The sequence below is a fragment of the Strix aluco genome, chromosome 20, assembly GCF_031877795.1.
Source record: "Strix aluco isolate bStrAlu1 chromosome 20, bStrAlu1.hap1, whole genome shotgun sequence".
In the NCBI taxonomy this organism is placed as follows: Eukaryota; Metazoa; Chordata; class Aves; order Strigiformes; family Strigidae; genus Strix; species Strix aluco.
The window spans coordinates 6134327-6162301 of record NC_133950.1 but is presented as its reverse complement, the minus strand read 5'-3'; the positions used below and the strand labels follow the sequence as shown (position 1 = coordinate 6162301).

The following is a 27975-nucleotide window of genomic DNA, read 5'->3' as shown; positions in this document are numbered from 1 at the left end:
AACTTTTCTCTCTTACCACAAGAAATAAGGGATGACCTCACAAGATTTTTCTTTCAAGCAAGCTTAAAAACAAAGACAAGAAGGATGTTCTCATGCGGCCCATCACTACACTGTGATGCCCTCTGCCCAAGGGTAGACAAACCTGTACGTGAGGCTGGGGAAAGGGCTGTTAAAAGTCCTTGTGGATTCGAATACAGACTCAGGAACTCCCTAAACTTTCACCTGCCAGATACCCTGACTGCCCAGCCAAGGAAAGGGCAGTTCTGCATCTGCACTTGTCTTCTGCTCCTCCCCCCATTAGGGCCATCCAACATTGGGATGCTAGGACAGACAAGTCCTTTGTGCCAGCGAGTACAGGGTCTTTGGGGAGTTGGTTTTTGTTTTTTCATTTTTTTTTTCTTTTTCCAGGTGTGGAAAGCACTACTATTTGCTGTGGGGCTGGTGATACAGATTTCATATGGTGCTAAAAGTCTGATGAGAGCAGAAAGGGAGCTGGACTTACTTTGTTACTTTGAAAATCCTCAGCAGTCGAAGCGCTCTCAATACGCTGATGCCGAATGAGGTACCTGGTTTCACTGCAGCCCAAATAACTTCAAATATACTTCCCACAATGACCTGCAAGAAAAGTCCATTTCACATAAGGCAAAACTTCTGCTTAGTTCTTTGTGGTGCTTCGAGAGAGGCCGAGGCCAGAACAAGAATCAGAGCTTGGGCTGTGATGGTTTTCTTATGAAGGCTTCAGCAAAACCATGAATTAGCCAACAGCACTGAAAAACCTTGTTCCAACTTTCTACATTCCAGACTAAAAAAGAGCAATACCTAGAAACGGGACAGAGGCATAGGAGATCACAGATAGAAACTTTTCGTTTTCTTCTCTAGCAAGCAAACTACCTTAAAATAACCTTTTTTGAAGGACACTGTAATTCATTTATTTATTTTTTTAACGCTAGCTCAACTGCAAATGCCAACACCTCATTTTCCCAACCCATGCAGTCGGTCTGTACAGCCTGCAGAGACGCAGGGGGACGCTGCTCTGTCCTCCCCTTCCCATCAGAAGCACTGAAAGTCTTCACCCACAGCACTGCAGAACAGTGAAGCATTAGCTCTGGACAAGATCTACCAGAAAATTCTGGCAACTGAGAGTCTTTAGCAGAGCAATTAAGGTAATAGTTATTAAGAGATCCTGTAAAGCCTCCAGCATGCACATCCAGTCATCTGCCAGGCCTTCGGCCTCAGCTTATTGAAAAAATTGTCCCAAATCAAGCTGGTTTTTTAAGTTTTGTTTTGTCTGTTTGTTTGTTTTAAGGCTGTCAGAGAACTAACCTCAAGTGATAAAGAAATCTTCTCTGAAATCCTTTATTACAAAAAGGACAAAATAGTAATATGTTAAGCACAATTGTAAAGGGCAATTATATCCACACAGGTTACTGCACAGTTAATAAGAGAAGACAGGCATTTTGCTGCTAATTGCTGTTACTACTTGCATTAACTAACATTTCAGAGCTCCCATGGACCACGGTTCCCAGTTGCACAAAGCACACCATAAACACATTATCACCGAACCCCAGCAAGCAGCTGGTTTGTGTTGTGAGAGGGAGTGTTAATGGGAAGTCAGGGCAGCAAGGCCATGTCTGAATACCTGAGCACTGCTAGGAGATTCAGCAGCCTGGAAACCCCTTTCATAAACAGAAACCTGGATGTCTTTTGAAAACTACAGCATTGTTTGCAGCTGCTCTGCAAGAAATACCGTACCCTGAGCTTCAAGAAAATGTGGTGGGAAAGGGAGATACACAACAGTTGCTCATCCAATTTCTCCCATCAGAAAAAGAAGGAACTAAAACTTCTCTCCCACAGTCTACCACTCTTGGGAATCCCTCACAAATCAGCAAAATCCTTTCCTTAGACCCTCCACGTGTTACACTGATAATTAGGTTTCCTGGCATCTCAACGTGGCCTCCTGGGAACTTGTTTCACATGAGACCCCACTGGACTGTTTCTCCCAAGACTGATGTTGCTCTGATTTGTTGTTTTACTTTTTGCATTTGAACAGTTTCATTTGATGGTTTGTCAAACTAAACTGACTACAGATCTGTGTGATGTTCCAGTGGGGGTGAAGTAGCTGAATTAATTCTGGGGGTTGGAAGGTGGGTGAGGAGAAAGAAACGTAGTGAGAAGTAGGATCCTTATGGATTCTCTAAAGGAGGAAGAATTAGAAACCGATCAACAGCTTTACCTCCTGGGAAACACTTGGCAAAGCTTATTGCCAGCGCTGCGCTCACCATAGCATGGCACAAAGCAGAGAGACCCAGTAGGTTTATCTCTTGCTTAGTGCAAGCTCCTAAATCACCTGTACATGCTCTTCTTGTTGTGGAAGGCACATCCTGGATACAAAGATCCAGGGAAATTGGCAGCCAACATAGGGGTAAGCTGACTGCAGCTCAGAGCCTACCTAATCCACTGGTGAAAGACATCGATCTAGTGTTTGTCACTGGACAATGCAAACAAGGCAACAATACCCTTAAAAGCCTAACTAGACAATATTGTTTGGCTGCCAGATGTCTTGGACTCAGCTTACAGAAGCTGGGGTCTTTGGGCATGCACTGAACTTAGTGAAAGCTGAGTGTCAGCCCCCTTGCATTCTGTGGGCACACTCTTCGTTCCAGCCTTTGCAGGACATCTTGCCAGCACAGTTAAACCTTTCCACGGGTTGGCTGCCTTCAGTCGAGGGGAGCCTCTCTGCCCCTCAGATTAGGCACCAACTCTGACTGTGCAGACATCCCATTATCTTACGTTATCTGTGTTATTTGTGCTCTGGTTTCCTTTCCTGACAGTTAGAGACTGCATTATCCTTTGGGCTATGCAGCCAGAAAGAGTGGCACAAGTGTTTTCAATGCTCTGAGCCACCACCAGCTGTGATGGACACTCCAGAGAGGAGAGTCCCACACTTGGTGCAGCCCAATGCACCACTTCAGTCTGTTGGATACAGGTGATTCTTGGGTTGGGTGGTCTAATCTCAAAGTCTATTTAGCTCTGAGCTTTCCTGCTGACACTGCCAAAAAAAGAAGTTGGTTCTACCTGTAGTCTTGGATTTAAGAGTAGTCACTTACTGGAAGCAGAGCTGAAGCAGGGAATTTTGCTTCATGAGGGAGAAGAATCACTCCCAACATTTTGGCAGATAAAGACTAGAAATGGCAGATTAAATCTTGGAGAGAAGGGCTGGGTGACATACACGATGACCTGAACTGTTTTCCTATTGCCCGTGACTGTATCATAAGCTTCCTATCTGGTTTGTTAAAGAAACTTTACAGACTAGTTCTCACTCTGGGATGCAGTGCTCAGCCCACACTAAAGGTAAAAGAAGCAGAGTTAACCTCTGTGAGGACAGATTACAGTCTAATAGCTTTTAATGAATAAATTAACCTCTATATGCAACTTTCTTTGTTAGACCAAGTCAAAACTGGCCCCACTACTCACACTTCAAAGCTGTAGTTTTAGCACAAAGGGGAAAGCCTGTACTTCTGCAATAAAAGGACATGAGTTATTGCCTTTCTGTCATCTAATCATGCGTTTAGACTTCTACTTCTGGGCACTCATGTCTGAAAAGTGCTGCCTATGTATCCTGAGGTAAAGGCCATTAAATGTATGATAGGGGAGATGAGCAATAAGATGTGTGGGTTTTTTGTCTTTCAATCACCTCATTTAAATGGGAGAGAGAACCTCTCAGTAATCAGAGCATTTACTGGTGCTGATGCTGAGAACACCCTGTTGCTTGCCGAGGAAATGAAACCCCCAGCTGTCACATTTCTCCAAAAAGGATGATAACTAGGGGAAGCTTAATGTGTTTCACTGCAGCTAATTTATACAATGACTGCTCCCCGCAGAAGACACACTTACAGCACCATTTCCCATGGATTCCCATACTCACCCTTAAATGCCCAACCCCACTGAATAACAGGAGAGCCACAGACTTCACCCACACAGCTGAAGCCTACTCACCCCAAAGTCAAAGCAGTTGAATGAAGAGTGGAAGTAATTTCTTGGCCCCAGTCCATACATCTTCAAAGACATCTCAGTAAGGAACAGACCCAGAAAAACAAACTCTGCGAAATCTGGAAACAGGAAAAGAGATTAAATTAGTCCACAAGACCTCGGTAGGCAGATCTCTTCATGTGGGGAACAATGGCAATTTTTCACAACACAGACTGCCTCCTGCCAGAAGAAAATCCCTTTGCAAAAATAAACAAGACCCTGAGGACATTTTCACATAATTATTTCTATATGTACATGAACTGTATTCAGCCTTCAAGAACTGTGAAGGCAACATTTCATGTGTACTGTGGGAAGGTTGTTATGGGCATTAAATAATAATCTCATCATCTTTGTAAAGGAATTTCAAAAGAAAGCTCTGCATCTACTATTTCTAAGGTCTTAATTTAATTGCACAGATAATGTTTTGCAAATGTGTGTTTGGGACTTCTGTACCTACACAAGACAGGCACTTTTGGGAGTGGGGTGTAAGCTTTTGTAACATCCTCTCATGATAAAAATACCTCCATACCCAACAGAACTGCTGCCTCTGAGAGCTCATAGTCAGAGGTGTTGTGTCTACTGTTAGCACATAGCCACATTTATTTTTATTATGCCTTTCTAACCATATAATTATGGAAGAGCAAGTTCTGTTTCCTTCTGCTTCACATATCACAGGCAAATAGGCTGTGAAACTTTTGATGGGAAAATTTATCACCTATGATGAAACAAAGGGCAGAAAGAACATAGCTGGAGACTTCCATTTCCAGATCAAGTTTTTAGGACTTGAAGCTACAGAAAACACTGCCTTTGGCATTTTAAGTCATACAAGTTTAGATCTGGAGGCCGACAAGCAACAGCAACAATGGAATGTTAAAAACAAACACGAAAAGGGAAAAAACCCTCTACACTACCAAAGCAAACCAAATAGTGTAAGACAAACCTCTCCCTCTAGAGAAAAGATGAGGAAAAGAATCAAACTTCTAAGGGTGGAGATTAATCACATTGCTTAGTGCAGTACGGAAGGTTCTTGGGTGTTGTAGCAGCGCAGGTGCTACAGGAAAGTCATCTTCTGTAATTTCAGTTTTATGATTCCAGGAATGATAAAGACAAAATGGTGTCAAACTTTTCTCGAAGGTGCACACGGACAGACAAGGGACAACGGATACAAGTTGCAACAAGGAAAATTTCAGGTAGACAATCCTGAATCCCAAGCGCTTTGTACACCTGCTGCAGCTTCAGCTAACCAGTGTGGGGAAAGAGAGAGGGGGAACGAGGGTCTTGTCAAACCGCACGGCTTTCACTCCATCCACTGCCGTGCACACTCATATTGAGTGAGCGCAGCTGGCCCAGGTCTGTCTCACATTGTTGTTTGTCTTTTGAAATTGCTTGAAAAATGACAACTTATTATCAAAAAATAAAAAGGGGTTTAAATTTTAAGTGAAAGACAGGCATGAAATATCATGGGCATAAAGTTAACTGAAATTCCGGAAGCATTAACTAGATGAGAAAGGTTTTATTAACACTTCAGTGAGGAGCCTACAAAGACACTTCTGCCAACATTTGCAATAGGGGAGGAAATACCAGGAGGGTATTAATTATACCATGGAACCTACTCTCCTTGAAAATAGGAGCAATATCGTTAAAGGAGACTATCAAGGGCAAAGCATTCACACTTGAGGAATAAGATGATAACGTATGAGGTCTGCAGACTTCTCAGCCTATTTCCTACCAAGAGGTAGGCTCTATCTGCTGGATCTCAGCGCTCAGGGGAAGGCATGGTCACATGAAGGAGCAGCACACCTCCATCTCCCTTTGAGCTTGGAACTTGCTAGGAGAAGCATGTTCACACCTGCACCGTGCTACAACTTTTGTCTCCTTTCTGACATCAGACACAACAGCTCAGTGAGTGAGCAGTTCTTTCCAACACAAGGGATCCCAGAGTTATCTGCAGTTCCACCGGCACTCCATCTGACTATACGAGTGCAGAGGGTGCGAGAAAGGGACCAGGTGAACCAATGTCAGGCATAAAATGAGATGGCTGACAAGTCCAATAATATAAAAATACACAATTTTTTAAAAACCTTTCTTTAGTGGTATTGAATTTCCTTGGATGTAATTAAAAGATCACAATTGTGAAGTAGTAAGAATGGTAAGATCCTTAATTATTAATAGCTAGCACCACGAATCAGAAGCTTAAACTAGCTTCCAGACCATATCCTGAACTTCCATTCTGCACCCTATATACTTTGTAAATGGTAAGAAACAGAAGGCAAAACTCCCCCAATAAAACAGATGCATCTTCTCTGGGCGTGGAAGAATTTGTGCTGCTGCTGTCACCTGTATTTCAGTCATTAGTAGCCCAGAGGGAAAGCTTGCAACAGAGTTTGTGTTGACAAGAGCCTCTCCCTTGCTGGGGAGTTATCACTCCCATCTTTGGTTTCATACTCAGCAGAGCTCAGCAAGCCTGACGGTGCTTATTGGAAGGACTTCAATGTAAAGTCTCCCTATCACAAGGATTGATATCAAACCAATGCCTTGAAACCGGTGGCCTTGCTTAGTTAGCAGACGAAACCATAGGGAGGGATTGTAGATCAGACCTACAGAAAACATTGCACAACCTCCACCTGCTTCATATCTCGCTCTGACAGAGAGATTCTTATCCTCTTATCTATCCACCAGACTCGTCTTGAAGTTACATTTCAGGTATGCCCCATCTTCTTTCACAGAATAACAAAAAATGCTATATAGGGTTTTTTACTGTCATTTTCACCAAGAGATCTCAGCACACTTTGCCAAGACAATTACCATCATTTCAAAGGAACAAAAAGGAGGAAAGAAACAAGGATTAATGTTCAGTCACCCACCCAGCAGAAGTATGAACAAAAGCCAGGTATTAACAAGTGCAGTGTTCCATCATCGGATCGACACATCCTGCTAATGCACATGCAAAACCACAATATCATAGAAGAAAAAAAGCTAGCAAATGCCCCAAGTAAAACAGAATCAAAGAATATTTGATTAAACAAAACAAACCAACAGGAAACATTAGAAACTCAGAACATACAAGAAACAACTTCCTGCTGCTCTTGACAGAACCACCCAACTTGACCTTTCACAGCTGATGACTTCCATCTAGATCAGAGTTCAAGAAAGGCTCTAGCTATATTGATAGCTATATTTCAGCAGCTACCTGATGCTACAAATCATAGTACTGTGAGAACAAGGGATGGAAGCAAGGAAAATATGGACATAGTGAACTCCTGGGGCAGAAGGAATTGGCTTGGAATGAATCAGCTTCTCCAGCGGACAGATCAGAAACACAATTTCTTCTGACGTGGCCCTGACCGTATAATTGAAAAATGCAATTTTGTTGTTTGGACCTCCTGGTATTCAGACCTCACATGTAATTTAATCTGCCTTAAGCAGAAGCATTTTGTAATGTGATTTAAGGAAAAAAGTTTGATACAAATACTCTTATTTAATTTCAAATTTGTGCTATTGGCAAAGGCCATGCTAGCGTCTTTTTGCCCCATATGTTTGAATTAGATAGTTAGCAGCTTTTTTTTTGTCAATCACCCATGGATTAATTCCATTTCTGCCCTGTCTCCAAGACCAATGTCATTAGGAGCAGGTGCCATGCCTGATGCTCTCGTTTCCTCTCTTCATCCTCTTTGCACATTAAACCAACCAGGAGGAGAACCTCAGTGAAGTACAACTTCCTCCTCTTTGACAAAGCAAACATGAATTGTTCAGCAGACATAAATATGCTTGCTTCAGAAAGCCTTTTCCTCACAATTGCAAATGTTGCATATTTATATCCGGAGGGAGTTGGCTATCTACTTCAAAGGCAAACACATCAGCATCAAAAAAGGGCTAATTGCACCAAACACATGGTTCAGCATTGCACGGCACACAGGCAAGACATTCTCAGGCCATAACGGCTAAAATTCTGGTTTCAAATATTGTATTTATCAGAAAGGAGACATTCTGGATCTTGTTTTTAGACAGATAGAAATTTAGGAGCAAGGATCGCTGTAGTGTTAGCTGGAGAAAAATGGAGAGTGCTGCTTCATGAAGGGCAGCCACAGGAAAAGAGAAGCCTGGTGAGAGGGCTCCCTAAGTGAAACCTCACTGATCCAATCCTAAAATCTTCTCACTGTGGTCCCTAAAGCCCACCCCATGGAAGCCAGAGAGCTCTGGTTCCAGCCTTCTTCCACAGCTTAGCCAGAGGAAGAGGAGACCACCACCAGCACCATCTCTGCTGGCCTCCTGCACAGCACAGGGCACACAAATGCATTCAGCTGCTTCCACATCAGGCGTGCAACTTCTGCTCAAGCTATAGCATGTATTTTAAAAAGGCACAGTCCTGACTGAAAATCTCTTAACGCTGCACCTCCACTGTGTGCCCACATTATGGATTTTGTTGGTTTGTTACCCTCAGTTGAAGATGCATCTTTGCTGCTACTACATCTCAGTGATGCTTTTCTAGGCTAAATTACAGAGTTGTCTTCTGACAGAAGTCTCTTCTTTCTGAGAATACTGGCAATGGTGAAAATTAACGCAAACAACAATCATGGGTGGCTGCATGAAATATATACTTTGACAGGGAACTGCAACTTACTTAACTGACGGTCCATGCGCTTCAGTGAGCAGAACATGCCATGTGTCCATGTGCAGCATGAGAAAACTCCTATTGCAATTTGACAGTGGAGTCCTTTCCACTCAGAGAAGGGAAACCTCTGATCTAATTTCAGCATAATTATGGGGGCATAAAGTATGTTCTGTTATTCATCATACCCCAAGAATTCAAAGAATTTCTCATCAACTCTTTCAACAAGACTGGAGAAATCCCAAGCCCCTTTCTAAAGCTCCCACAGTTCCTTTTCCAAAGCAGTTGCAGCAATACGGAATATCAAGCAGAGAAAGCTAATCAGAACAATTCAAGAACAGAAAAGTTAAAAGAAAAGACCAAGGGAAAAATAAATCAATGCAGACCCGTAGGCTTTTACCAACTGTTCTTTAAGTAAAATTAATTTGTAATGTAATTAAACTTTTCCCCAGAGGGACAGGTATAATTGAATTAGAGGTGCCTGGGTAGAGTTTCAGGGTTTAGCAGATCCTCCCAGACATTACCACGCTGCTCTCCCACTGCTACAGTTCACAAAACTCCTCAGAAGTGCATTTCTAAGCACCTTCCATGAAACAACATAACGAGTATTGGCTACTTCTCTCTTGCTCTAAATCAGACTAGTCAAGTCCTGCTCCTCTATAGTGAAGTTCACTCATCATGGATTAACTTCAAAGCCATTTTTAAACTCTGTCACTCTTACAGTTAAAAGATTTTGCCAAGCATTTCCAGGAGCTGTTTAAAATCCCCCGGTTTTGTGATATCTTGTTCTGCCTATATCTAATGGATTTGTGCACAAATCTTGGGCGGAACAGGGCTTTCAGGGAGCACTCCTTGAGGGATAAACCATAGCTGGGCTCATTCACAAATGTGTTTACCGCAGGGTTAATCATGCTGGCTGTGGTTCAGTGCATCAGGAGTGAGAGGAGCCTAGTCCAGTCTTACCATGACTGGAATAACAAAACAACCAGTTAGTCCACGCAAAGTCCCATGTAACTTAAGGCATAAAATATTCCCTGCATTCAGTATTGAACTTTAGATTAGTAGGAAAGATTATGCTATGAAAACTATATCATACCCCAGGAAAGCAGGCAGAAGCCTTTAGGTCATTATCAATGCAAAGACAGGCGTGAATACAATACTACAGCTCATCGTCCTGAAAAGCTGGGAGATTTGGAGGTACAGGACTGGTTTAATTTAAGAGGTTGAACTTGTAAACCTTTTCAGTGGACAATTCTCAGAAGCTTTTATTTCTAAAATTACGTTAAAATAGGTTTCTTCCCAGAGTTTCCATTATGCTATGCCGTGAGACAGATCAGAGACAATCCTCCCCAGAATGAACCCAAGGGCACCTGTGCTTCTTGGCTTGGAGAAAACTATCTTTGGAAAAAAACAAACAAACAAAACAAGAGAAAATCATGCAAAGTATCTTAGAATTTCCATTACAACCATTCATTCTGCATCTCTGGCTTTTATTCTGTATGTCACGGTGGCTAATCTTGTACCCCTCCGTTTAAAGACCCAATGCTTATACCTATATGAGAAGATCCACAAAACCTATGATTCCTCAGATATTCTGATTTTGTCTGTGCCTCACCACTGTGTTGCCCTTCAGTGTTATTTCCAGCAGTGTTTATCTGTAGCTGCTAGTATTTCTTTTAGTGAATCTAAGGGATTGCTCTGTGACCCACCTGTCCAGGTGTTTGCTTATTGACAAAGGACACTCAAGTCTTACAGTAAATGACAGTGTAATGATGCAAAGACATATAAAGGGCAGACGAGACACAGGAAAGCACCTATAGCAGGGAGGATGTTGAGTAGGTAACTCCCAAGAACGCAGGGTTCTTTGGTGGTTTTCTGACTTTTCCATGAAAAATAAGTCAATGGGATCACTCTTTGTTAGCCAGGTGGTACCCTAGCACCAAGAAATTAAAGTGTGCTACCCAAGTGTTTCTGAAACTAATTCACAATGCTGGGTGTTATGGACACATGCAGAGCTCCTGAAAGAAGGATTCACCCCAACCCCTGATGCCAGGCACAACACAAGTTCAACCTTTCCTGGTTTTTTGTCTTCAGCTGAGATAGGTCGGGAGCCTAATTTGTGGCCTCTGTCCCAGACAAGTTTCCCAGCTGGGGGTGTACCTTTCATTCTGATCAACAAAAACATTGCTTCCAGCTCTCATATGAGCATTAAGTAGAAGTTGCTGGCTCACAGATTTCCTTATGTTCTCTTCGAAAAGTTACTGTATAAGGTGTTCCTGAAAGTGAGTTTGTAAATCTGAATCCTTCTTTTTGGAGTTGAAAGACTTAAAGTGTTTTGTTTTTGTTTTTTTTTCCCTAGACATTTAGTCCTAATTCAAGAGGAAATCCTAAGCCTCAAACTTCTAATTACTCTGCCAATCTAGCTTATTATTTCCTCTGTTAAATTTAGGAAATGAATAAGCAGGACTAACTTCTCTGTGTAGTCTGTCTCTCTTTTCGGTCTAAACCTTGGGAAAAAAAAAAAAAGAGAGAGAGCTGAAAGAAGTTTTTGTCCTTCTTATGCCTCTCTCACTATAGCTCCAGTTACCTGGTGGTATTAAATATTTCAGCACACATTAATAGGGAGTTTTTTGAAGTCAGAGCAGCTAGTATTCTTGACCTTTTAGGTCTATACACAAAAACTTCAGAAGTTTGCTTCCTTAGAATAAGGTAAGGCCTGAGGATCTGGGGCTAGAAATATTTGAGTATGTAATTTATATCAAAATCAAGGAAGATTAGGTAGATTAAGTATCTTTAATGATCTAAGCCAAAATTCTTAAGTTACACTGTTTAAAATATTCTGGGTTTTTTTCCTGGTCTTCTGTTCACCTGCTCCAGAAATTTTACTTGACAAACTCTGAACTAGCCACATCCGAATATCAGGTGCTGAACAAAAGATTTGTTCCTGGTCATTTTATAGAGTCAGAAGTGGCCAATGCGATGGCTCTGTCTTCCAGAAACACACTCTCCATGCCTTCCCTTCAGAAGGAAAAACTTGCAGTGTCCCACTTTCAGTGTCACCATATTCTTACCTTACCAATTTCTACAAGTTTTCCAGCTGCAGGAGTCATAGCCTTAAGTAAAATAAACAAAAAAGCTCTGTCACTCACCTTCCACGTTTTTTTAAAGCAGGCTTTGTAAGCAAGTCTGCAACCTCAGTGTAACACTGTGACGTGTAAAGGCTCTGACTACAGAAAGCTGCCTCCATTTATTATTCATCATGGTACAAAACACTATGCAATTTAAAAAAAAAAAAAACAAAAAAAAAAACCAACAAAAAACAAACTTCAAAAGCACTTACAGACTATCTGAAGCCTAAACTGTTAAGTGACTGGAGAAACCAAGCTAAAATAAAAGCTTTTGCACAAATATAGTATAATCTTCTGTATGGTATTATTTCTATCACTATTGCACATATTTTCTCAGAAGAGCATCATGGCATCTATCCCATCTAATCACACCATTAGTAAGGAAGGCATGATTACCAAAAAAGACCTCCCGTAAACTTGTAACCTTTTAAAGACTATGACAACAACTGCTACAAGTGTAGTGAAGCAGTGTATGATTCTATAAGCACAGATAGATGTTTTTGTCTCCCAGGTAGCACTGGCCATCGCACATGCTGCTATCCCAGGGACATCAGAACTGGAAGAGCTTTAAGTATGTCCACAACCGAAACCACCCATGGACGCAGATCAGCTGCAAGTGGCATGAATTCTGCAGTGTGCTGGCCAGATGCAGATTAGATAGAGAAACCTGCCTTCATCCAAGTACAGAGCCATTCCCCCGCTTTTCATAAAGCCTGCTACAGAACAAATCCTCCTGCCATGTTACAAGATTTATATGTGGTTGAATCTGAAGTTTCAGATAACATTTAGGATAACATTCCCATCTCAAACCACTATCATGTCCTGGGGGATTTTTTCTGAATTGTATGACTCAATTACTCTTGAGTTACTAGAACTAGACCATTAATGCATTTCTGACCCTCTTCAGAGGGAGGCGTAGGAAGCCGAAAACCAGACCTCATGGGGATGCAACAGCAGCACTCAGAGTGATCAAAAATGCAAGATCTCGTTAGAGGAAAGGTGGAGTCGCCAGTACTCACACAGCGCAGTGGTGAGCTTCTCCGGCTGGTCGTAGTGCACCATTGCAACGCAGAGCGTGTTGAGGGCGACCACGCAGAGGACGATCCAGTAGAAGCTCTGAGCTTTCACCATGCGCCGGATGAAGAACCGGAACATTTTCTCTTTCCTCCTGAAGTAGGACGAGCTCTCGTTCTTCCCACTCTTCAAACTGGCACGGGCAAAAGGAGACCCTGGCACAGAAAGAAGAGTCACCACACCACATCCCTTCAGGCAAAAGGCCAGAGGACATTCCTGGGCACACAGACCCTCTCCCAAGCACCACAAACACAGCTGAGCAGAAAGCTGGGCACATTGACTATGGGCTGAGCAAGGGCATCTCGCTTGCAATGACATCGTGACAGATGAAGGCTGGGATTTTAAAACTTCATGAATGAATGCCCAGCTCCACCATCTAAAGAAACTGGGCTTCCAATCCTTTGAAGCAATCTTGATTGCCGCAGCTTAACTCATAACTTTTGGGTTCCCAGATGACTGGAGGGACAGAAAGTACCAGACACAGTGGTATTTCTGCCCATGGTGTGGAGCACACCCTCTTGGAGCTGGGTAACTGGCAACAGGAAAGCTGGTCCCTATTTCCCCTGCTCCAAGGACCAGGCAAAGACCCAGCCCTTACTACTCAGTTGAGTGAAGTCTCCTTATTCTACTCTCCAACTTTATGTATTTCTACAGCAGAGGGCTCAATCTGTCTCCATGCATCACATTTTGGGTGCAGCTACTCATTTGTATTAATTCTGCCTGTATCAGCTACATTTCAACTCCGGTCTGAAACCCTGGCAAAGAGTCAAATATTTTAACAATAGGAAGCTGATGGAAGAAATGATTTCTAATGTAAGCTCTCCCCCTGTGGTAGCAGGCACCGTTCAAACGAATGATAAAAAGGCAATCTCCTGCCAGTGCTGAGGCAGGAGAAATGAGCACACGTTAGTAAAAAACACATGCGTTTGTTGGAGTTCCTCTGCAACAGCCACAGACGCTGTTGCAAGCAGGGAAAATTGTGACTGTCGCAGGCTGTCCACTATCTGTTTCATGCTGTGCTGGCACCCCTCAGAAACTGCTAGCAAACTTTGTTTCAAGATGGTTTGTGGCAAGATAATACACCATGGCCCTTCCCGATGATGGGACAGAGTCTCCCAGCAGTTAGAGTTGACCAGGACAAAGACTGTCCTGTCTTGGAGCAAACATCATAAGAGCAGATGACTTGCATGATCTCGTTGGAGATGGCTGAGTTACATGAACAAAGTGTTCTGGCTGCGGCAGCCAAATTTTTGAGTGTGCTCGCTTACATTTCAACACTTGGAAGTGGTGGGAATCTCACCCTGTTTCATCCCACAATAACATCGAACACAGCGCCCATAGAAAGGATGAAGCATCCAGATGTGACAGCAATGGGTTCTCCAAGCTCACAGCTACACAAGAGCGTGCTCTGCCGTCTCCTCAACAGGAAGAAAGCTCTCTGCTTCGTTTCACATTTCTAGCCATCCACTAACACACTGAATGCAGAGCCGGCCCTGGCCAGGCTTTGAACAAACTCCTTGCGGAAAAGCTCAGTGTGCTGTTGTTCTGTTAGCTTGATAATCCTCCCTTTGGCAGTTTTTTAAAAAAAAAAAAAATATCAATCATCATACTTATCTATTGCTTTAAGACAACAAAATGAACTACAAGTTAAGATACAGACTGCACCATATCGTAATATTGTTCAGTGGGTAAAGACCTCTCAGATACTCAAGTCAGACTATACTCTCAGATTTGCATGGGAATAGTCTGCTGCCCTTTCAACCCCTCTCTGCTGGCTCTACTGATCTTCCAGGGAAAAAAGCAACAGTATTTAAACTGATCTAATGTAGAAAACATTCCCCTCTCCAGGCTTCGCTGTCTGGCAATCAAGACAATGTCCTGTGTCTGGTACAGTGTAGAGGGTGGGAAGCCAGAAGGAGCCAGCATCTACTGCTGCACGCTTATTAGTGCGGAAAGAAAGGCTGAGAGAAGGAAAGAAAAGAATAAATGTTAAGAACAACTCCAGAGAGCACACTGGGAAGTGTTTACAACTATAGAGCTTTATAATGCAATTATAAGGCTCATTGAGGTACTTGTGTTTGAATTAAAGTGCAACATATTCAGTCAATGGCCAGCAAGAGACCTGTCAAAGTCTCTACCACTCTAGTCTGCATCTTCGCATTGCACTCAGTAATTATATTGTTAGTTCTTCCACACTCCTTATGCTCCCATCAGCAACACATTATAGAAAGCCATCCAAAAAAACCTTTTCTAAAAAACATATTCTTTATGCATAATTGCCCATATGATCTGATTGTTTATGTTATGCAGGCTTTCAGCCTTTTCAGGAGCCTGCAGAAGTATCTGCTTTATCCATTTCTTTTCTGCCTTATTCCATGAATCAAAATCAAAAACACTTTTCCCAAGTGGGTGAACCACTTGCAGAAGGTGGAAAGCACTGCTGTTATTTTCCCTGCCATATGCTCCTGAGACAGTTCCCAGCTCTGCATCAGATTATCCACGAGTCCAGATGCTCCGTCATCCGTTGCCACCTGAAACACTGAATTCAAAGATCTGTTTGCGTGGCATGGGTGCCCAGAGCCTGGAGGGACTTGGATGTGAATGCAAAGATCTCATAATTATTGCAACAACGAACAAATGTTCCAAAAATGACCATTCCTTTTTATCCATGCAGGGATCCAAGCCACTCAGAATTAAAAAAAAATGAAACAAAAATGCACATGGTTGCTGTATTTTTGCCCTTTTTTCAGCAACAAACCTCTCATAGAAGTGTCAGTAGTTTAGCCACAAAACCTGCAGCCTGCTCAGCCCGGGGGACTGTGGCAGTTGAACAGTGGGTGATGGTGTCAGTAACATGCTGAGCAACATTCATTTCCTGCAACCAGGTCTTCATTTAAAGGGAAAAAAAAAGAAATCCAGCAGCAGCTGTAATCTCTTAAAATGTTAATGCCAGATTTCCAAAGAGCATTTGAGGCACTCATGCTTGCAAGCATATATGGACATGTACTCTCAAATGTACTGTTTGTGCTGCTACTCTCATGCATCCAGGATTTGCTGCTTTGTGGTAACTGGGATGCCAAGACAGTTCTTTGGAAGATAATGAGAACATCTGCTGCTTCAGCAGCAAAACAAAATACAAACTCAAACAACAGGGACAGGAATAAGCCAAATAGCTAACTCCAAAGCAGTCAGGAAAAGGTCTCCCCAGCCAGCAAGTAAAAGCCCACGACTGAAAGGTCTTTCTGCTGATGTCCAAAGAGCTCCCTTCAGGTGGGGTGCTGGGTGCTCAGAGTCTGCCTCCCCTTGCGAACCCCAGACCTGCCTCCTGCCTCTGCACCTGGCAACGTCTCCGGAGGGAACTAGCTCTCTGTCAACCGCAGAACAAGCAGTACCTCTGCAGCCTGACAGTGACTTATTCTCCAGAGCTGAACATACCAAATTCACACCATCAGTGCTACACTATGAAGGGTGCCACACTCTGCATTGGAGGTATGTGGGCAACTGCATGCATACAGGGGTGTATCTCCTATCTGGCTTTAAAATTGTGGAGGATTGCTTTAAGACCTTCTTCTAAGCCAAGAATGAGAGAATTAGGGCCACTGCCCAACACTTCCCAGTAGCCATTCACATGGCAAAGGCTGCAAAACTATACACTGTGTATTAGTGGCAGCTGTGACTAAGTGTCCACTTTCTCTCCTCCACACAACATATGAGGCTTAGCAGTATCATTTGATGTATTTGGGCTTCATTAGCATAAATGAGCAAGTTCCAAGCAGAATCACAGTATGGCCAACACAAGCACAGATTCTCCAAGCGTTTCGGCAGGGCTATTTTAAAGGGTGCAGCATGCAATAGCTGAGCAGGGCAGCGTCAGGGAGAGGGTGAAGCCATGAAGCCGTTGGCTCCGGTGAGTTGAGTGCTGCTGCAGGAGCAGTGATCATTCTCCCTCTTGAAACTGCAGCTTCTGGAGCAAAGGAGCCTCTCAGAGGAAACACGACATGAACATGTTCAGGTGGAGATCTAAACCTCAGGGAATGCAAAGCCAGTACTCACCAACGGAGCAAATGTCTGTGAAATGGTCCTCACCTTCTTCAGCATGAATCAGGTCATTTTTGCTCTTCTTTATTGCAGCTCTTTTCAACACTGTGTGCAAATTAAAGAGAAAATGCCCTGTGAGCAGAGTGGATTCTCTCTCCCCCTCCCCTTCACTCTCCAGGGCCAGCATTTACTTCCCAATGCCAGCTTAAAGCTCTCACACAAGGGTAAACTGGAGCAAATCAGACAACCTACAACCTTGCAGGGCCTCCGTGTGCTTTGATGCCAGGGTCATTTATTTATTTAACCTTCTAGATCTTGAAGGCTTGCCAGGCACAGGTCTGCACACTTACACTTCACTCCAGCAGATGCAGGAGGGTGGGGGAGTCACTGCAGCTGCTGGACCTTTTAGCGCAGCAGAAAGACTGGGCAGGGTCACTGCATCTTTCTGAGCCCCAGCGGGTTATGAGATGAGTGCTTTTATCCATTAAAAACATTAACATTGTTTACAGTGTGCACCATTAAGAAGTTAGCATTTACGGTGCTCGGATACAGTTTACCACAGAGCAATGCCTTAAGGAGCAGAAATGCTGTATCAAAAGCAACTGCCACAAACCAGTGAACATGCTCTTAATAGCACCCACTGTACAATTCCTTCCCTCTGGGGATGTCGTAACTCTTTGAAAACACACTTTGTCCAACAGCATCTTTTGTGGGGAGGGCAAGCATCGCTACGCCGTTTTACTCGACAGGGAAAGAGAACTGCAGTCTAAGGCTCGGAGAGGTCTGCACTGTTCACCCCGTGTGCGAGGGGTAACGCAGGAACAGCATGGACGCTGGTCCCATGACCACCTACCTGCAAAACCTTGAGAACTAGCAGAAAAAAATACGTTGATACAGTTTTGTAACAGCTTCAAGACATACAGTAACTAAGCACCATTTTCTATCAGCAGTAAGACACCCCACGGTGTGGTGATACATACTGTTCAGTAGGCACACACAGCAAACCCACTCACTCTGCAGCGACTACCCTGGAGGTAGGTTCGTACAAGAAGATCCCCTCACTCTACACAAATTTCCCTGCCTTGACAGAGAAACGGATGTGCTTCTTCCTCCGCAGCTAAGGCAAGCATTAGTGCTTTTGTCACTCCAAGGAAACACCCAGAACATCACCCAGGTTCGGAGAGGCTCGAAGAGGAGAGGATGCTCTGAACCTGTGATCTGGATCCAAATTTTACAAATAACTGCTTTTGCTCTTCTCTTCCCCACCCAGCAGTAGGCTGAATCCTCAGTCCCAGAAATTAGCTTTTAGTCCTTCAGGCTGTATCTGTCCCAGTACACACCAGTATGTCCAGGCCCTTCCCCAGCACTGGAACATAACCAATCCTGGGAGTAAGGTTTTACAACACTCCCTGGCATAAATTGAGCACCACCTTCTTTATCTTCTTCCCCAGATAACTCCTGCATGTGTTTAGCAATTAGGTCGTGCCATCTCTACAGGCACCTTTGATGCAATGTCTCGCTGTTTTGGAGACTAAGATAATTTACCAGCATAGATGTGGGCTGCTCCATACCAGTTGGCTTCAAGGCTGTGAACACTGCTGGGCTCCCTTAGCTTACTAGTACAGAGGGAGCCTTAATATACCTGGGCCTTTACTCCGTGGCCTGTACCCACCTCTAGTTTGCTTGCACCACTCAGCTTTTCAGACTACTCTTCCAGACACTCATTTCAGCTCGAGACTAATAGCCCTGGCTGCACCCACGTGCTGGACAAACTTCCCCAGCGCACACACACCCACTCACCCGCACACACGAAGACGTGCCAAGCACACCTCAGCCCTGACCTTCTTCAGCCCCAGCTCTTCCATCCCCGAGTCCTCCCCGAGCACAGGTCACCAGGTTGGCCAAGGTGGGCTAGCAGCCGGGCGCCTGATGCCCCAGGGAGCCGCGTGGCTCGGAGCAAGGTGCAAAACCACCCGAGAAGCATCGCCGGTGACCTGGGCACATGGGGCTGCGGGGGAGAAGCACTGCCCCGCTGTGCCACCTAAGCCCCTGGTGATTTGCAATCCACTCACTGTTGTAGCTGCTGCCGCTGCTAGTCTCTGCCGGTGCCGTGCCTTGTTGAATCGGCCCTTCCGAGGCGGCCCTCCCTGACAGTGAATGGGAGGAGAAAAAAAAAGAGGAGGGAAAGGGAGGGGAGGGGAAAGGAGGAGACATGGGAGGACGAAAGATGGTCAGAAAAGGGAGAGGGAAGAATCTTTAACTGAACTTTGACTGGCTGTCGCATCCTAAGAGCTCATCGGTCTGGAGGCACAGGGAGAGCAGTCCCCGTAGCCTCGCTGCACCTGCATCCGAAGCTCGGTACCTCCAGCCGTCCTGCAACGCCAGGGTCACACGTCGGAAGATAGGATCACCACACCCTGTTATGTCTTACTGCTTACAAGTAACAGGGGTCTTAGTCTCTTTGTCAAAACCATTTGGAAACCTCAGTTTAGAGCCCTGCCTTCTCTTGGTCAATGCATTTCTCTTCTGGCATCCGCTCTGCAGCCTACCCCCGCCACAACCTGTGCATAGACACAGCCAGCCACGCTCGGCAGAGGCTGACGGGTGTCCCTGTCACGCTGCGGTCCCACAGGCAGCTTAGGGACCGACCGACCCCAAGGGCAGATCCCCATCCCAGAGTGGTGTGTCACATAACTGCTCATCATCCACCTGCAACCTCAGAAAGACCTGATATGGGAAAAGGGACTCTTTAGCCCGACTTATGCCAAGTGCATGCAAGAGCGTGTTCCTCACACCCTCCTGGTTACAACGGAAAGCCATGTCAGCGTACAGCAGGTGAACCTCTCACATATCACAGCAGGAAAACTGCACGGCAAAACAACTTACCGTCCAGAGGAGATTTCTCTTCTGCATTCTTGTCTTCCTCTGCCAGCATGACCTCCTCTGTAAAAGGAAAAACAGCAAGGTTCAACCTCAGATTTATCACATCCCCACTCTAAAACCAGCTGAGCTGGATGCAGCAGGTGTCTGTCCCTGCTGACACCAACCTTACCCTATTGTATGACCCAGTTACACCAAGTCTGTGAAGGAAGGAACAGCTCAGAGCCACGTTTCTTACCCTGTGCCCCTTATGCACATGGAGAGGAGGCCAGACACACCACTGGAAGACTGTAGCACTTCCTCCATGATTTCCCTCTTCACAATCAACCACCCACTCCACTTTCTTTACTCAGCTATCATCTGCAAGGGACTTCTGGAGACCAAGAACCTTCTGTCAGACCCAAGCAAGACCACAAGCCAGAGGAGGGTCCCTCATGCCCAGTCACTTTGGAGACACCCATTGCTGCTCTTCTGTCTTCTTGTCAAATCAATAAGACCAGGACTCAGCCCATGGGAAATGGATCTCTGTCTCATGACACAGGGTAACACAAGCAGGTCTGGCTGTGGCATGTCAGCTGTGCCACATCTCAAGAGACAGAATATCACCAAATAGCTATCACATCAAATCTTTGTCCAACTAAAATCCACAGCAAAGTTTCCATGGGGAAGTTCTGGCTAGCACAGTTCAGGTTGTACAATTCGTGCAAGAACACCACCGTTGGTTTTCCATTCCTGTGTAACTCATCTCCAAAATACACATTTATATTTTCCTACAGTAAAAGAATTCAGAAAACAGAAAAAAACAACCTCCTAAAACTGACTCATTTTTATCTGCATGAAAGACAACCAAATTTCCTGAGGTTTCACAATGCAAATGTCATCACTCAAGTCGATTTGCAGCACACACCACACTGCGCCAATACTTGAAACCCTACAGTTCATACAGTCTGAACCACAGATTTTAGCTTGCTGCTGTAAAATTATGTGAGGATTTTCTAAAGGACAATCTAAAGCAAACAAAATATTGAGCTGGCAGCTGGTAAATTGTACACTTTCTTGTATTATTATAAATGACAAATTCACATGCTTGGCATAGATGTAACTTGGGATCTTACTAAAACATCTGACACTGTGTTTTCACAAAATTTTGCTTTAAAGTCCATTTAAGCCAGCCTAGATGGAAAGCTAACTAGAAAAAAAAAAACAAAAAAAACCCAAAACACCACAAACCACAGGCTAGACATCAAAGTGTGTAGCTCAAAGCCATCTAGAAGAATACTAGAGGGATCAGGACTATCACACAAGCCTTATATAATCTCTTTATTAATCATCTGGGAAAGAGAGTGAATGATATATTAATAAGAAGCAAATTGAGAAGGCTAAAAAATAATACCCAGGACTGAGGAGGACTGGAAACCCAAGCAGAGGAGAAAAAAATAAGAAAGTGCAAACTAGTGCATCAGAGATATGGAGGAAAGGAGAGCCGAGAGAGGGTTAAAAATGTCACGTGAGCTAAAAGTCTACACTTTAAAAGGCATTAAATTCTTCCAAAAACCCACAAGCCAATACAATTCAGGTGTTTTCTGAGGCTTCGTAAAACAGGTCAGAAAAGTGAAATGGGCTGTTTTAGACAGTTCAAGAGACTTTTCTCTCAAACCAGCACCTCAGAAACCGAAATGTTCTTCTGATGTCTTGCCTAGGGAAAAGCTGTACTGGTGTTTGGGGGCTAAAAATATGTGAGGAGTTAACCGGCAATTAACAATGAATATGACTGCCTTAAAGCACGTAGAGGGATGGTTTAGATATGAAGACCCCCCTTCCCAAAGGCAGCTGGACAAAAGGCCTGTAAATGTGAAACAGAAAGCAAACCTGTGCTGGAAGCAGCACAAGCTTGAGATGTTATTGCACTGGACATTTTCCTATAGATTTTTTTTTAAATCCTACATTGGTCACGGAGTGTGATTTTAAAAGCTTTATGTAATATCTGAAGGTGATATACCCACAGTGCTGTACAGGGCTGCATAAAAATGAGTCCAGCTCCTAGTACCACTAGAGTCAATAGTGCCACGCAGATGTTTCTGCAGTCTTTTGGATCCAGGGGTTAGTTTGGTCATCACTACTTTGGGATTCTCCATTTTGTGCTCCTCTGCACAACCCAGATGTGGGTTTTTTTCCTGTGCTACGTACTAGCACATTGCAGTGACAATCCAAAACCTTTTGGAGTAGAGCGTATGTACGTTTAGGTCTTGCAACAAAAAGCAAGCATGGGAAACCAAACTCATCCCAGAGGGGCAAGTCTGTCACTCCCAGAAAGAAAAGTTGACTGTTAGACAGCATTTGGTAATCAAATGGACTAATACAAGCTACTGCAGGGAGCAGACACACTGCCATGCAGGTGGTAAGGAACGAAAATAATGAGCTAGCAAAGGTCAGAAGACAAGCAGCTGTTCTTCAGGGGCTACGCCCAGGTGAGTGCAATGCAGAAGAGCTGTGTCTGCAGAAGGAAGATCTCAGAGAGAGCCAGCACACCTACTGGTCAGTGCTCTGAGGGTTGTTGGTTTAAGTCACATCTTGTTAAGAAAAACCAAAACACTCCAGGAAGGAAAGAGTCTACTCACTTTGCTAGAAGCTCAGCTCCGCACTTGTTTCATGTCAGTGCAGGAGGAAAATAATTGTGCTGGTTCCGTTCAAAGATCTCTGAGCAAGAAATTTGTCTTTTACTCTGTTTCTGAGTGGCCTCTTGTTTTGCATGTTCCTGTAACAATTTGTCATGACTCTTCACTGTCCTTTGGGCAGGAGGGGAGGAACAGTCCCGAGTCCTCAGATCACCTCTGGGGACTGCAAACTGTATGGATACATCATCATCATGATTTGCAATGTCTTACTTATGCATCTGATGTTCCAGTATCACCTGTGTCCCCACAGTCAGACTGATGAGAGGTTTAGCCATCTGAGGTTTCAGAAACCAGATTGATAAATGTCAGTGGGACCTCAGAATTTGTAAGGTGTGACAATTTGATATTAATGTATTTTCACCTACAAAGTACACACTCTTTCAAGACAACTCTGCAAGCCAGCTGAGCCTTTGCCCCAAATTCAGAGCCCTGAGTTGGTGCCCAAACATATCTCCATCCATAGACATATCTCACAAAGTTTCAGTTTTACTGTTCCCTTAAAATAAATAAACCCCAGGTTTCACCTATGCAATTCCCTCAAGCCCAACTCTCCTCCACCATTGCTCCCCATTTCTCTCCCTTGACAGTTACCCCAGCCGTCTTGTATCCTCTGGGAAGCCAAAGCACCACATCTACCTTAGCAGGGGCTTTACATGGTTTTTAAAATCTGCTAAAAGACAGTTCAGCAGGTTAGTCATTATTGCTAGGATTTTTTTTTTTTTTAACCATACAGCATCCTAAGCACAGGATCAGAAGTTGCATTGCCTTTAGTCATCACTGTAACACAGACACTGGAAGAAGATAATTAGGGCACCTGAAAAACCTCCAAACAACAGTGCTTCTACATGAGAAGAAATATTCAACAAAGAGATAGTATCAGATCAGCAACTTCTAGCCTCCAAACAAAGGCACAGGGGCTTCGCTAGGATATCAGAGTGAGAGGTGTCTAGGCAGTAAGATTAATTGCTGGTCATTAAGTACTGACAACACACAGCATGTTACAGCACTGGAAATAAAGGCAAACCTTATACTGAAGAACTGGCAAGCTAACAATACAGGCAAAACAGCAGAGAAACATGATGCCCCTTCTCTTTCTCTTTGGCATGGGGAGATAGGATACTGTGGGCTCAAAAGAGCAGATTACAGGAAATACTTGACGTTCAACAGGCAACAGAAGTTAGAAAAAAGGAAGAACAACTGAATTTAACCGTTGAAGCTTCAGACTTGTTAAATAGAAAAAGTGAATAAAAATGCATCCCTTAGAAGCCATCACACTCTCACGGGGAACTCTAATTTGTCTTTCTGACAATTATCCTCCCTTGCCATCTCACACACATTGCTGCCCTTTTTCATTGATGTAGGTGTCTTTTCTCAGCTGTACCATGGGGCTTGTTGCTCTGTTTCTTCTACAGAAAGCTGAAACCTGAGGTTCATAAAGCTTTGTCATGTCAGCGAGTGGCATTCGAGCTACAGTGAGCTGGAAGAGAGAGGTTGAACCCATTCCCCGAGCCTGCTTACTCCGGGAGAAAAGAAACAGAATCAGTGTTGTGTGAAAGAGATGGACTTGCAAAGAATTAAAATGCAAAAGACATGCAACTTGATTAACTCTGAACTGAAAGACTTCCAGTCTCTGAGAAAAGTGTTTTCAAAAATGATGCATGTCCTTGTAAGATAAGAGAAACATCTTCAAAAGAATATTTGTGGGCTTACAAGCACTTTACTCTGTGCAAAGAACTTCTAGTTCTCCGCTTTCCATTGGAAATGCAGCATGACAGCCTAATAGTTGCTACAGTTTCGAGGATTTTAATGGAGAAAGCAGTGGTGGCAAAATCATTTGCATGGATTACATTGCTTGGCTTCACCACTTTTTAATTCCCCTGAAAGGCACAATTTCAAATTGCCTTGCTACTGCCTTTGCGCAGAGCCCAACAAAAACATGAAATGAAGAGCAGACCCTGTCCCAGCTCACAGTGGGTGGTACAGGACAGGGTTTGCTCGTCACCAACGAGACTTTATTTGATATTGGTTGAACTGAAGAAGAGGCGTTTGGGGAAGAGAACTGTTGTCTCGTGCCTAGAAGAGCAACTCGGTGCAAAGCATTGCTTTTTACACCTATATCAGCTGACTTCTGCTGGTGGGAAGCGTTGGTCTCTTTAAAGAATTTACTAAAAAACAGACAGTTGACTTTGTTCTTCAAGATTAAATTTAAGATTACAGGTTTGTTTCTAACTGATCCATACAGTTCACTTCTAAACAATACAGACAGTCAGTGGTTAGGAGCTTGACATGGCAATTACTTTATGAATTTCTGGCCTAAATTCTGTGAGATACGAGAAATTACAGGATTTGATCATTGCTTCTGGCCTGTGCACACTAGTTTTATAAGACTGAAAATCTTACAGATTTGAAGACACAGATTTATAAGTCATTTAAGGTAGCATGACATTTCTTCTTGACATCCTCGAAAAGACTCTACTGAATTACAATTTTCTTTGCTTAGTCTTGGCCTCATAATATGGGAATTTTACATGAAATCACCTGTAATCTCATTTCAAAATATTTAAACCCTCCTGACTACCCTATGTATTCATTCTTCAACATGCACCTGAGAAATAAGCTAGAAACATCATACCTGGCCTCTGTTTAATCCAAAGTGAAGAAAGTCAATTCAAACTCTAAAGAAATTGGTCAGACTGTGGGTTGAATTTTTTCAAGTCATGCACTTCTAAATTCAGCACTTCAGCACATTATCTATGTTACAATTTTCTCTTTCATTCCCCAACCCTTTGTTAAGAAGGCACTTCATCAATTAAGGCTTCCTGTATTAAGTACAACTTCCACAAGTATTTGCACATTAGGGTTGTCACTGTTTAAAACACCTTGATACAGATCCCTCAAGCAGATATGCTGCTGACTGTATTAAACAATCCACATTTAAAACAGCCTGAGCTATGTTTGCTTCAATTTCAACCACAGCTGCACTTCTGGTGATTTATCAATAACGAGCTGGCACCAAAATCTTTCAGCTTTGCCAAGGCGCCTCCCTGAAAACTTCACAAGCACTTTTTAGTTAATATTTTCTTCCCTTTTATACTCTTATTTTACTACTGGAAAATATTTGAAAGCACCACCAGAAAAAAAGAAAAATGCAAAAGTCAGTTAGTCAAGAGCCTAACTATTAAAGAAGTTTCATTCTTACAGCACAAATGTAAGACAAGTCATCAGACTACATCTGGAACACGCTCGGGTCAGACACCACTTAAGAGGTAGAAAATAAAGACCTGTTGTTTTCTGTTGGAGGACTAAACAGTCTACAATTTCAGTATAAGGAAGGGTTGATAGTAAACAACCCCAAAATTTCATCTGAGCCACCTTTTTAATGCAATATGTACAGCAAGAGATAATACAACATCATTCAGATTACAAATAGAGAAGGCTGTGAGAAACATTAAAGACATGCAGGAGTGGCCAATACATGATGAGCACAATGTTAAATTAAAATCATTGTTGACAAATGGGAGGTAGTGTACAGACGAAAGAGTGATTTTAGTCACTCAAATACTTTCCTTGGTCCTAAACCAGTTATAGCCCTTGAGGTAAAAACCTGAGTACTATTGAGAACAAGGGAACCTCCTTTCCAGCTCTAGCAACTACTCAGAATATGTAAAACAGAGTAAAAACAATCAGATTAAGATGCCACTTTATGAATCACTAGAATGCAGCTTTCCACTCTTCCTACCTTGCATAAGAAATAAATGAGAAAAAAAGAAAGAAACAAAATGTTCAGGGAGGATACTATAAATATTAGAAGCCTGGAGAGCCTTCCATGGGAAGAGGGGGGATGGAGCAGATTGGTTCTGCATGCTTTGGAGCAGAAAAAGTAAGTTGAAACAAGGTAGAGAGATATCAGAGAAAGAAAAGTAGTACAAAGAAATACAAAGTGCACTCCTGAGCCTTTCCTCTCCCTGCAGAAAGATGACGTATTTATAATTGAGGACAGGAGATACTGTTTGGTGGGTTGGTTTGTTTTTTAAAACCAAACCAACTGTTAACATGTGGAACTCCTTACTACAAGATTCAGTAGGTCATGGATGCTAGAAGGATTTAAAAACAATTAGATATTTGCATGAATAATAACAAAATCCTGCTGAGTTACATTAGAGCAGAATACCAAGAGCTTTTGCTCTTTCTTTTATGCAAACAGCTTCTTGCATCTCACTGCCTGGGGCTGCTGCACAAGACTTCTGTATAGGCTGGACTGTCTGTGACCATCCTCCCTGGCTGTTTTCCTCCCCCACCCAAGCAGTTTGCTTTGACCACTGTCCCACACACAGACCTGGACAAGGAAGACTGGTTACCTAGTTTTAAAATTCAGAATCATTTCATAGCTGAAGTCCTGGCTTCTAAAACAGAAATGGGAAATCCCTATCAACACCAAAATCCCAAATTCCAGTGCCTGAATCCTAAACACTCCATTCTCTTTTTTGGTTAGCCTTCACGCTACCTTTTGTATTCAAAGATTTACTAACACTGCTAAGTTGATTTTAATCATTGTTATTTTTCAGCTGTAGTAGGAAGCTTTTTTTATATTCCTATTGTATTTTCAACAATGCCTTTACAGAATATTTTTATTATTCCCTAATTCAGCTGTTTTGCATACACTTTCTTGTTCTAGAAAGCCTTCTGGATCTTGCGTTATTAGACAAAATAAAAAGATGGGAATTTTACAGCAGTTCCACTCTATGTGGCATTTATTCAGCACCGGCAACACAGAACTAGAATAGCCAGCCATTCCCACAGGGATGCAAAGCTGGAGCAGAGATTGGCTGTATGTTTTATAACTTCTCCACCTCAACTTTCAGACAAGTTCAGCTAATGACCTCTGCATAGCTCTTCTTGGCAGAACAGTCACCAAATTGAAACGAACCAACCCACATCCTTGCAAGGGAATTCTCATCTTTATTTTACTGGTGGGGAGACCAGGATTTAGAGACCAAGAAATCACAAGAGCCTTAAAAGCAGGATGGCACTAGAGCCAAGGGAGAACCATGGTGCACTCTGCTTCAGCCACTGGATAAACCATTAATTAATCTGAATTTGAGGCAGCACAAAAGCTGTAAACAAATGGGAAAGCAAATTATAAATGGAAACAAAAGCGAATGGTTCTTTTTTGAATCCTACAGCACCACAGAATGAAGTGTGGTTACCTAATTGAAGACACTTGCTGTTGAACAGTCACAGTGAATAAAAGTCCGTCAATACAACTGGCACTCAATTGTCACTCTGTATAGCGCGATGGGAAATAATGGGTTCAAGCCACCATATAAGGTGCTGCTACTTCTTCCTTTTTTTTCATCTCAGTGCTTCAGTCTTTTTCCTCTCCCGTCAGGCTGTCAAGACTCATGCCCGGACAACTGCCCTGTGGGGAGGTACCGCAGCCGCCCCCACCCCCGTGCTCCCACGGGGTGCAGGGCAGAGCCCCCTCCCCTGGGCACATCGGCTGGCAGAGCGCTTCGGAGGAGAGAGCAGAAGCAAAGCAGCA

The 27975-nt window shown here is 43.4% G+C and overlaps 1 protein-coding gene across 13 annotated transcripts in view; it reads right to left on the bottom strand.

Annotated features, from left to right (window-relative positions):
• The window catches only part of CACNA1B (calcium voltage-gated channel subunit alpha1 B), a 311813-nt gene that overhangs the window by 127103 nt on the left and 156735 nt on the right, over positions 1 to 27975 (bottom strand). For 7 of the 13 annotated variants that reach the window (XM_074846045.1, XM_074846033.1, XM_074846035.1 and 4 more), the window contains 6 exons: positions 19765 to 19821; positions 18951 to 19025; positions 16894 to 16983; positions 12786 to 12995; positions 3997 to 4109; positions 503 to 615 (listed from right to left, as the gene is read on the bottom strand). In XM_074846045.1, the coding sequence (XP_074702146.1) occupies positions 503 to 615; positions 3997 to 4109; positions 12786 to 12995; positions 16894 to 16983; positions 18951 to 19025; positions 19765 to 19821 (658 nt within the window). The remainder of the gene's footprint in view (positions 1 to 502; positions 616 to 3996; positions 4110 to 12785; positions 12996 to 16893; positions 16984 to 18950; positions 19026 to 19764; positions 19822 to 27975) is intronic. The other 6 variants (XM_074846036.1, XM_074846040.1, XM_074846038.1 and 3 more) reach the window with 3 other exon arrangements.